Here is an 11,874-nt window from a genome sequence, read left to right on the forward strand (position 1 = left end):
TGGCTCGTGACCCAAAAGTGGGTCACAGGATCAGTTCAGATGGGTCGCAGCAAAGCTGTTGCCGGCGTGCTGGGCATGGAGAAAATTGTGAAAATGGGTCCCGTGTTGCAGGTTGGGAGTCCAAGATGGGTCTCGGGGCTGGAGCAGTTGAAGAACACTGGTATATGGTATACACCTTTGAAATCTGAAATGTTGTTTAGAAAAGTTTATACAATTGGATTTTCAGTAGTAAATTTTGAGATGGGAGTTGTTTTCTCAAACGTAGGATTTAAAATCAATCTTACTGAGCCTGAAAGATATATGTTAACCTTAAGCCTTTTTCATATTTTAATCTCACTGGAATTTATGAAGAGTTAAGACTGAGCTCAAATATGCAGGGATAGTAAACAATGAAGTAATATGGTAGAAAGTGTATGAATGTGCTCTGGTGTTTTGGCATATCAATTTATTCATATCCAGAAGCTCACTAATGCCAATGTATCTGCATATTAGCTGGACAGCCTATTCTCAGCCAGGTAAGAGACCTGGAGCAAATCTACATGGCTGATTTAATGCAGAGTGGGAGCTGTTGGGGTCAAGATGTTGTTGTCAATCCACAGAAATCCTGCGGATCCCCTCAGGAAAAGGCGCCTTTTGAAGAGTCCATTTAGTCCACTTCCCCCCTTCATGCAGCTCCCATGTGGTTCAGCGGCTGTGTGCCTCACTCCTCCAGTCCAGATTAAATATGGCATGATGGACAGGCCCAGGGATATCTTTTTCCCCTGGATGGGACTTTGGTCAAGAAGTGGTGCCCTCCCTGTTCCCCCCCCCCCCGTTGTTGTCCTTTTCTGCCATTTTGCAGTAGCCTGCACAGATACAGTTCATGTTTCTTCACTTTACAGTTCACTGTGATTTATTCTTCCTTCCTTCTCCACCCCTCTGAAATAAACAATCTGGGTTTAGCTGCCTAATTTTCTAGAATCTCTAAGTCTCTAAATCACTAAATCTTCAAAATCCCCAAATCATTAAATCGCTAATTTGTTATAGTGCTATAGTGCCTTAGTGATATACCCTATGGCTCCCTATGTGTGATATTGCTGCATGGTTCCATCCAGCAGTAGAGACAGGGGAATATCATTTCTGTGGAGAAAGACTGGCAAGCACACTTATTGGGGGAATGTAGGGAAACTTCCAGGCAAAAGTCTCTGCTCCTTTTCTCCGGATGCCTGATATCCTTTACAATATATTTCCTTTCCCTGAGCAGGGCGAGAGGGGGCTGGCACCAAGCTTCTCAAACCTGGTTGATGATGCTCATTTCAACTGGTGGGACTCCGCACACACCACCCCAAAGTAAAGCAGACTAGAGTGTAGTGCAACATGTGAAAGCGATTGGTTGGGAGGGGTGTAGTCCACTTTTTTCAGCTAGTGTGCTGCTGGTAGACCAAAACCAATTTAATGAAAAAGCAGAGAAAAGCTGGGAGTGATTCTCAATGTGCCGTTAAGATGGCCCCTTGGACTAAGAAAGCTCTCCTCTTAAACTCTTCAGCTAAGAATTTTGAACCGTATGCATTTATGTTGCTGTTGTTTTAACCTACATAGTTATATTTTGATGTCATGTTTTATTAAGAATATATGTTACTGAATGCAAATTGAAAAGGGATCTATAGATTTTTCCTTACAATTCCTGTTTGTACAATATCAAGATTGAACCCAACCTGTTGCAATTTGTAGTGTACTGTTTATTTAAAGCACAGGCTGGGGGTGATGGGAAGTGTAGTCCAACCCATTGGAAGGCACCAGGTTGGGGAAGACTGGCATTGCCCTCCCCAGCATAGGGCTCGAGCTGGAAAGAAACAACGTTTTGACCAAACATTTGTCTAATTGACCCAGGAATTCAAGGAGTAATGGTTTCATTAAATGGACCCAGCCCCTAACTTGCTGTTCCAAATCATTTTGCAGTTTCTTTAGCACATGCTCTTGGAAGTAAGTCCTACTAAATGCAATAGTGGTTACTTCTGATTAGACATGCATAGTATTGCACCATTTAAATTAAATTTAAAAGTTTAAATTAAAGGACAAACGTATGACTAGGGTCAGCTTCATCTTATAGCTGTCCTTGCAGTCAGAGAAACGTCTTACTTGGACCAGAATATAGTTAACCTTTCATAATTAATGCAGCACTTTGCTAACTCAAATTATAGGGGGCTTAGAAATGCACACAGAGAGGGAAGCTTCCCCTAATGTTATTCTTTTCCATATTTATTTATTTATTTATTTATTACATTTCTATACCGCCCAATAGCCGGAGCTCTCTGGGCGGTTCACAAAAAAATATATTGAAGAGAGAACTCTCTAGCTGCTTACAAAATTTCAGTGCAACGCCACAGACTAAATACTCTGGATTTTAAGGTCCCACTTCTCCAAACCTTGGCCATAATAAGAAAGAAGCAACCACATCATACAGTTGTGATAATTAAACTGATGGTGAAGTCTCACACAACAAGTCGACTCACCTACTTTTTGCACTAATGATCTTATTTGCCAAGACATTTTAAGGACAATATTTGTGGCATGCAGTTAACAAGGTACCCTCTGTGCCAGCTGGAACATTTCAAATTACTCCACAAATGTAGCTAGAAACCGTGGTTAAATGAGATATAGAACAGCGGGCTTGACATCCTGTCAAGAACACTTCAACAACCAGTCAAAGCTTTAAAATTGTTTCACCAACAAGCCGTAGCACGTGACATGAAAAGTTACCTATCCGTTTATCTTAGACTTTCAGGATGATCAAAGCTATTGGCTGCCAGCTCTGCATGGAAGTTAAGAGCCAGTGGGCTACTTTTCTCCGAGTTACTGAAGTCCACAAGACTACCAGTTCCTGCTGCTCCAGCAGAAGAATTCTATTATCACTGCACTCCGGTGTGCACAACCAGATTCTCTTACTTAGTTGCACTCTGCAAGTAGCACTGCAGGGGAAGCACTTATACTTAGAAGCTCAGCACTAATAGACTTCTGCCGCATCTGCCAGCCTTGTTCAAAGGCAGACTCAGGAGAAGAGCGAGCTAGTTAGAGCAAAGAAATAAACAGCAGAGAGATGACAACAAATGTAAGGTTTTGGAGGAGAAATTAAATGTGGGTAGAGGGCTGAAAGGAAAGACCAGCACGGAAAGGATAAGGAACAGGCAAACAAGTCCAAGGTATGGTTTCTCTCCTCACAGATTTTCTGCCATATAGAAAGGCTAAAATAACAACAAAGTTGAAATAGGCCAGCCTGTGGCTCTACTACCACATATGGCCCTCAGCTTAATTTCATGTTGCCCACCCCTGAAATAGGATATATAAAGAGAAAAATGTTTTCAAGGAGTTGACCCAGAATTTTCCTTGATTCATTTTAGCCTGGGGTACAACTAGAAATGCCAAAGTCAAAGTCAGTTTAATACATTAAATAACCAGCTAATGTTTCCATTTCAGGTTATTGAATTGGAGGACTATTGAAATCTCTCTTAATTCTGCGGCTACCAGATGCAATTCTACTGTCTGGCTATTGAGTGCATGTGCAACAGGATATTTCAGACAGCAGAAAACAATGGCCAAAAGCAACAGTGAAAGAGACAAAAAGAATAATATTGGCAATCAGTGGGGGAAGCAATGTGACAATGTGTCATACCCAGATGGAAAAATCCTCCTCCTCCGAGGAGCTAGAGCTCCCAGAGACTAACAATGCCGAGGAGCCATCCCATGAGACCTGGGGGAGCCTGGGACCTCTGGGGAGATGTCTGCAGGTCCGTCTCCACATAAAGAATGAAGTTCCACCTCTGAGGGAGAAGTTAGCAATTACCTAGCTCCTAGGGCAGTTGTCACCTCAAGAGGCAGGCCAGTAGAGCTTGACTACAAAGGCAGACTCCTCAAAAGGAAAGGCCTCCTCAAGAGCAAGGAATTCCTCCTGAGTAGGACTGTTGCTAACGGGCCTGTAACAAGCTTGAGCTGAGCCCTGCATGAGGCTCAGGAAGCCATATAAGCCTTCAGTTTCAAGCTAGCCATTCCTAGAATAACATTGTTCTACCAGCTCCAGTGCATTATATCCCTGACCTTGCCATTTGATTGAACCTCCTTGGGTTCTTGCTTGACTCTGCTTGCTGGACTGCATATTATATCTCACTGCTTATCTGTGTTTTGATCTTGGCCATACCTCAGACCCTTCTTCTTAACAGGCAATACTGTGCTTTGCTTGAAACTTGATTACTCTTGCCTTAGCCTGGAATTAAACCTTAGTGCTTGATCATTTGCCTGCATAATTGACTTGCTTAACGGATTTGAAAAGTACAAGTTAAGTCATATGTACAGGCCAAGAGAGAAGAGGAAACTAGAGTTTGTATAAAAAATTTTAAGATAGATGTTGTGGGAGGTAAGTTAGAAATGTTAGCTATGGTCTACAGCAGCCATTCCCAACCTGGTGCACTCCAGAAGTTGTGGGCTTCAACTCCCAGATGCCCCAGCCAGCATGGCCAATCCTCAACAATTCTGAGAGCTGTAGTCCAAAACTTCTGTAGGACACCATGTTTGGGAAGGCTGGTTTACAGGATGGTCACGTACCAACAGAAATTGAAATGAAATGAAGGCATCTTGAGATTTCACATCTTTGCTTGCTGCTCTTTTGTTCTCAACTCTAAAAAACCGGGCTGCATCATGGCTAATTCCCGTACATCACTCTAAACTCAGCCATACGATTTTACATTCAACTGCATTAGAAGTTTGAGTGTTGCTCCGAGAGATGGATTCCATGGTGATGAAACTGTGAAAATCCAGAGTACTAGGGATTTTGAAGTCAGCTAAGGATCTTGTGGGTGTGAAATTGTAAGCAATTACATTTGATCACTGTGTCAGATATTGGTGCTGAATTTATTCAAATTTGCTATAAAATTGTTCTGAAGTACTTCAGATTACCAAGAGCCCTGATTAAAGCAAATTGTGTCTACAATATGCAATGCTGCAGAAAAAAATCTAGTCCGAGAGTTGTACATGATTAGAAAATGTCAAACACCAGAACAACAACAAATTAAAGAAATGAAATGTCTCAGAAAATATTACTTCTGAGATCCAGAGTCTTCCAGAAGCCAGCAGCCAACTTGAAAGGAAAAGGAAGTTTTATATGATGTAAATGACAAAAAAAAAATATGTAGAAGAGCAAGCACAGTTTTATGAAGATGCGGAATGAAAATAATGGGAAATGGTGTTGATGAAGTTAAACCATTTTTGCAGAAGGTTATCATGGAGGGATTTTCAAAATAAGGTGTGTGTGTGTTCCAGTAATAAGCTCACTCATCACAATTAAACACAGAAGCCTAAAACAGCTACTACCTTACCTGCACTAGCCCGAAAGCTTGTTGTAACACTAAGGATCAGACAGCCTTTCTTGATGATATCCACCTATTTCTCATTGATCCTGCCTAACTTGTTTTATCCTCAGCCTCAGAAGGCTACGCAAAGGTTGAATGCTGCTCTAGATCAGGGATGGGCAGAAAGGAGATCTCCAGATGTTTCGGACCAACTCCCAGCATTTCTGATCATTGGCCACGCTGGCAGGGACTTCCGGAAGTTGAAGTACAAAACATCTAAAGATCTACCTTCGGCTCACCCCTGCTCAAAACAGTAGCAATTACTACAAGTAAACAATCCTTCATCAGTCTGCACAGCAGCATCACAAAAGCCCTTTTTCTAAAGTCCCGAGTACTCATCCTGGATACTGAAAAAGCAATGTACATCAGCAACACTATCACCTTCAGGTTTATGTGGGCTCCTGGGCAGAATAATATCAATGGAACTCTCCAGACTCCCTAGACTCTCACCTGATAGGCCCTCCAGTTCCTGCCTGAAATGAGAGTATATCCCATGTAGTCACAGGTGACTCTGGGACTCACTTTTACTTTGTGCGGGCCTAGCCAGATCAGCGTAGGGATGGACAAATCTATCCATTTCAGTTATTCTGTTGCTCAGTTTTCTAATCTTTAATTTGGTTCCTCCTTAACTTTGTTTTTTTGTTAAAGATCACATAAAAATTCACCCATTTCTCTTAATACATATGTTTTAATATGCAATTTTGCCTAATGTGCTTGTTTTTGTAAGCATGCTTGCAAATGTAACGCTTTTCTGAAAATTATTTCCACCAATATATCCTTCTTTGGTGTGCACTTTCTCTATGTGCATTTTCCCCACACCTTTTTTGTTGATGTTGTTGGAGAACTCCATTGCAAAATGCAAAGAAGTGCAAATTTTGAAAGATCATTGAGTTGTGGTTCATATATTGGTTTGAGAGTGCGAAATTAGAAAAGTTCAAATTAAAATGCAAACCAGTGTCTCCCCATCCTTAGAACAGAGGCAGCATGTGCTGCTTCCAGCTTAACTGAGCCTTGTTTGCGGTCTGAGCACACCCCAGAGACCCCTATAACACCTCAGGGTGTCTACGTCATGCTCTTACTTCAAGAAAGCTACTAAACTGGCCAGGACATAGCAAGCTCTTAACCACCAGCCACTGGCCAGGGCTAGGATGTGGGCCTGTTCAGACAACACACTAAGTCGTGATTAGGCGGCTAACCCTTTTGCAGCAAACGATTAGGAAGTGCATTGCAACTGTAGTTATGTAGCCACCATGATTAGGAATGATTCACACAACGTGCTAAACCATAATGTTTAGCTCAATATGCTTAACCACAGTGGCTTAGTGTGTCATCTGAACAGGGTCAGTGATATATAAATCACCTTGGGCAAAACAGACACAGAAAAACAAGTACAGACAAAGAATTAAGGATTTCCCAGAAAGGAGATTCCACAAACTGCTGAGGTATGACTTTATTTTCCATTATTCTCAAGTCATGATTAGGATACTTTCTCCTGATTTGCTACAATTTTAAAATGGTGATAAAACTCACCATTGTTTTAAAAGGTGCTGTGCAAAAATAAAATTTTAAATTGCCAATAGATTCTATATAGGGTGGGAGGTAGGAATATGAATGTCAACCCTTCCTTATAGGAAAGACATTTTTAAAAACATAAATAAATCCTTTAAACAGTATGCAGAAAAGCCAGATCATCCACATATTGACCATAAACAAATACTTGACAAACATGTCCACCATTTTAAAACAATATTCAGCAGTGCCTCAAGGTAGCTGCCTTTATGATGATGGGAATAGCTTGTCTCACCTGCCAGAAGCAAATCAAGAGCAACCTCATTATCTTTTGCAAAGACCTACAGGCATTTCAATAAAACCTCATGATCAGCCCTATGAAAGGCTACTAAAATATCTAATAAAATCAGCATGGATAGTTGACCTCTGCCAGCTGCCAGAAGGATAGCATTAAACAAAGGCAGGAAAGAATTCAATATCCACAATACAATTAGAATGGAATGAACCTACAGCTGTGCCATCACCACTGATGGTCATACAGTCACAGCAGGCTTACAGCTTGCCAAGGCTGGTAAACAAAGTTGTCCAAGTATGAATGTGAATGTATAGAATCATAGAATAGAGGAGTTGGAAGGGGCTTATAAGGCCATAGAGTTCAACCCCCTGATCAATGCAGGAATCCACCTTAAAGCATCCCTGACAGATGGTTGTCCAGCTGCCTCTTGAATGCCTCTAGTGTGGGAACGCCCACGACCTCCCTAGGTAATTGGTTCCATTGTCATACTGCTCTAACAGTCAGGAAGTTTTTCCTGATGTCCAGCCGGTATCTGGCTTCCTGTAACTTGAGCCCATTATTCCGTGTCCTGCACTCTGAGATGATCGAGAAGAGATCCTGGCCTTCCCCTGTGTGACAACTTTTCAAGTGCTTTATGAGTGCTATCATGTCTCCCCTGAGTCTTCTCTTCTCCAGGCTAAACATGCCTAGTTCTTTCAGTCTCTCTTCACAGGGCTTTGTTTCTAGACCCCTGGTCATCATCCTTGCCCTCCTCTGAACCCCCTCCACAGTGCTCAAAGCCCACATTCCAGAGCCGCTTTGGTTAATTTATAAATTAAGAGTGGGTAAACAAAGCGGTGTCTGAAGAGTTATGCAAATGTTACAAAGGGAGAATTCCATATGCCACTATTGCTTTGCAAAGGAATACATTCAGTGGCAGGTGCTCACCATGATGGTCCCCTTAGCCACACCATCAAGAAGAGTCCTAAAATTCAGGCAGCTGTGTTAATCCATATCAACAAACCATTTCAAGCATAGAATCATAGAATCATAGAATAGTAGAGTTGGAAGGGGCCTATAAGGCCATCAAGTCCAACCCCCTGCTCAGTGCAGGAATCCACCTTAAAGCATACCTGACAGATGGCTGTCCAGCTGCCTCTTGAATGCCTCTAGTGTGGGTAACTGGTTCCATTGTCATACTGCTCTAACAGTCAGGAAGTTTTTCCTGATGTCCAATTGAAGTAGTTTTCATCTCCACCAGGAGGAAGTCAAATGTAAAGCTAATAGTCTTAATTTCCCATTCAACACTAAGCCACCCCAAAATACTTTGCATTACAACAGGGAAAAATATACTGTTGTTGGGAAAAATCAACACCCATCCCTAACCAATTACTTTGAGAATTGCAGCTAGGGTTATAGGAACAGGAAATTCAGAAGGGGTGGCAGATGATGTCAGCATCCCTGTTAATAATAATAAAAAAGCACTAGCACTGCATCCCCAAAAGCCCTGGATCCACTCCACCACTAAATACATTAGATAGTATTCACAAAGTGACGTACAGAAACATGTGACTTCACTGGGAAAGAGACACGCATTTAACCACCCATCCCACTCCCGTCATATTGTCAACACAATACATTCACCGAAAGGTATATGCATTTCCATGTTTTATAATGCAAAACTATGGCTATAGGATTGAAGCCTGAGAAGTACAACTGGTTCTCGAGTAATCAGATAAATGGTCCCCTGAGAATTCAGGCAAAGGGGTGCCTGTGGATATTACACTATTAATGAATTCTCAGATGTTTTCACACTAATTTGTACCCTCACTTCCATGGATCTAGTATATTTTTATAGACTGCATCACATTAGATAAAAGCTGCATCCTAATGACACAATCCTAAGTGTCATCCTAAGTATCAATCCTCAGAAGTCATTCCTTCTTGAGTTCAATGGGATTTGCTCTCTAGTTTGTGTTTAGGGCTGCAGCCAAAGCAATAGAACAGAAGTGGACAACTTCCAGCCCTCCACCTGTTGGGCCTACAACTCTCACAAGCCCTAGCCAGCACAGTCAATAGTGATGGAAGATGGGAATTGTGGGCCAAAACATCTGGAGGGCAACTTTTGGCCTTCCAGACGTTTTGGCCTACAACTCCCATCATCCATCACCATTGGTTATGCTGGCTAGGGCTGGTGGGAGTTGTAGGGCAAAACATCTGGAAGGCCAAAAGTTGTCTGCCCTTGCAACAAGACATCTACATCCCGACTGGAGAGAAGTAACTTTTTTCCTCTGTCAAGTAACAGTGCTATTTGTTGTCAGCTCATCACTATGTTACGTACTTTTTGTAGCTGCCACTGACAGAGTTCATATTACGAGCTCTATTTATCTATTTTCAACTTTACAGAGGATAGAGAGTACAAAGTAAAAGAGGCACTTTGCCGAAGACCAACTAAATCCACTCAAGTATTAAGATTATAGTGCTAACATGTTGCTTCAACAACACTGCATAGCAATTGGATGCCAGTTTTTCCTCCTGTCCATCATGAGTCACAAAAAGTCCAACATTAGTCATAAAAAAGAAAGGCTCAACCCATGTTATAGAAGTGCTTTTGGTTATATTGCCCTATTGCTTCATGTTGCTTCTATACACCAAAATTAGCTAGTATTGGTGAATATTTTCAGTTCTCTACAAGATATAGCTGTACATGTTGTTGTTGTTGTTTTAAAAAGGTCTTTTGGCATAAAAAAAGAAGGCTGTCATAGATCACAAAGTTTGAGAGAAAAATAAGTAAATTTTAAGCAGGGTGTATGCTAACACAGTTTTTGCAAAAGACAATTAAGCCCGTTTCGATTTGTCTTCTTGTCTGGAAAGTTATTTATTTCCATCTTTCTCTTTTAATGGGGTAAAATCTATTTTTTAACTTGGCATGTGAGTTGTACTGAATTAATGCAAACCCATTATTTACATTTTGTGATGCTTGTCTTTGCTGTAGCAAGGCATATGGGGAAATGTTAACAATTTCACTAGTGTTGACTAACAAATCAAAACTTTCAGGAGGGTGTTTTTTTTTTAAGACTCTGACTAATGGAGATAGATGCCTAACACCGCTCCCCCACTGTTTTGTGTCTCACAGACACAGCATCTGTCTTTTTTGCCATTGGAAAAACAAGATTCATTAATAATGTTGCTTTCAAATGATGTATAGCAGAACATGTGTCCTGCAACACAATTCTTCTAGAAAGCAATAATTAGACAGCACACACAAAGCTCTTACAAATACAATGAAATATTTGATGGTAACCATCTGGCACTAAATGTATGTTAAACAGGAAATTGCATACACACATCACATATGAAGTAAAATTCCCTTACAAAATATGATATCAATTAATTTTAATATCTGGATTCATTTTGTTTTCTTTTCTTTATATAAGAATTTGCTACAATTTTGGTTTGCAAAAATTGCATGTTGAATTATAGTTTCCTTTATTTTTGTGGCTTGGCATTTAGTTGGGTATAATAATTTACATACCAGTTTTCTTTATCAAACATGGGCCAAAGAAGATTTTATATATTCTCAAATGCAATGCTGAATGCAAATAATAAAATACAAAACCACAATCACAAAATGCCAATGCTTTTGTTAAGCTCCGGCAAAACTTTGGTTAACAAGGGAAAGTATAATTTAAGGAATATGTTTCTATACTTTAATTCAAGTTTATTTAATTAAAAGGTGCTTAAAATGAACAGGGATTCTTAATCCTCAATATTTTTGTTCTATACAGTTCAACCATATACATACCTAGGAATAAGTTTCTTAGAATGTAATGGGATTTAATTTTGAGTAACATGTATAGGATTGCTCTGGTAAAGTCTATTCAAAATGCAGAACCCTGCCATGTCATCCACTGTGTTTTCAAAAGTTTATCAAATATGTACAAACAGAAGCAAAACAACAACAATAACAACCATTGCACAGCAAACAGCCATTATTGGTACGGAAAGCCTCGAAAACTTGTAAAAAACTTACCAAGGCAACACTGTTTCCCCCAGGAGGAGTGGTTAATCATGAAGCAAATCTGGGATATAAATCTATCTTGGTTCCAAGCTGCAATGGGCTTTGCTCTTCTTAAATCCTCCCGGCTGTGTGTTATGCAGCTCAAGAACATAGGTTTCCTTTCCTGAGAAGGCATCTTTGTCTGTTTTTTTAGTTACAGACTGTAACTAAACATTCTGTAACGCCAGAATACTTCCCTTGCTTTGCTCTCGCTAGGCCGACAGCCACTTGTTGCAATGGTAACAGGGAAAGCCAGGATCTGCCTTCTTCTCAGTCGCTGGCATGAATAATTAACTTTTTTTTCCACCTCCCCTCATTAGCATTCTGTTCAAGCGACACAAATGAAGCAATTCATTTCTTCTTTTTTGTCCTCAGAAGCTCACTGGATTAATGAGGGTTATCTAGGAAGATAAGGCCCAGGCCTGCGGATTTCATTTAGCTTGATTGGTTAGAATCTGTGTCTCTAAATACAGGGCCCCCACTGCCCACATATCAATTTTGGCTGCTGCATAACCTTCCCACTACCCCACCTCGGGGGGGGGGGCGGAGAGAGAGGGGGGGAAACTTTTACTGGCAAGAGATCTTAGGTTCAGCCAGCAAGGATATCTATCTGGCTGAAGCTGCATGAATCTTTCATTCCTGCAACTTTAATA

General features: G+C 40.8%; 1 protein-coding gene across 1 annotated transcript in view; it reads right to left on the reverse strand.

Moving 5' to 3' along the window:
- Nucleotides 1-11,453, reverse strand: part of C8H10orf90 (chromosome 8 C10orf90 homolog) — a 110,377-nt gene extending 98,924 nt beyond the window's left edge. Inside the window, exon 1 of the mRNA XM_063132808.1 lies at nucleotides 11,195-11,453. Coding sequence (XP_062988878.1) covers nucleotides 11,195-11,357 — 163 coding nt within the window. The 5' untranslated portion in view covers nucleotides 11,358-11,453. The remainder of the gene's footprint in view (nucleotides 1-11,194) is intronic.
- Between the last annotated feature and the right edge of the window lie 421 nt (nucleotides 11,454-11,874).

This window comes from Elgaria multicarinata, chromosome 8, assembly GCF_023053635.1.
Source record: "Elgaria multicarinata webbii isolate HBS135686 ecotype San Diego chromosome 8, rElgMul1.1.pri, whole genome shotgun sequence".
NCBI classification, from domain to species: Eukaryota; Metazoa; Chordata; class Lepidosauria; order Squamata; family Anguidae; genus Elgaria; species Elgaria multicarinata.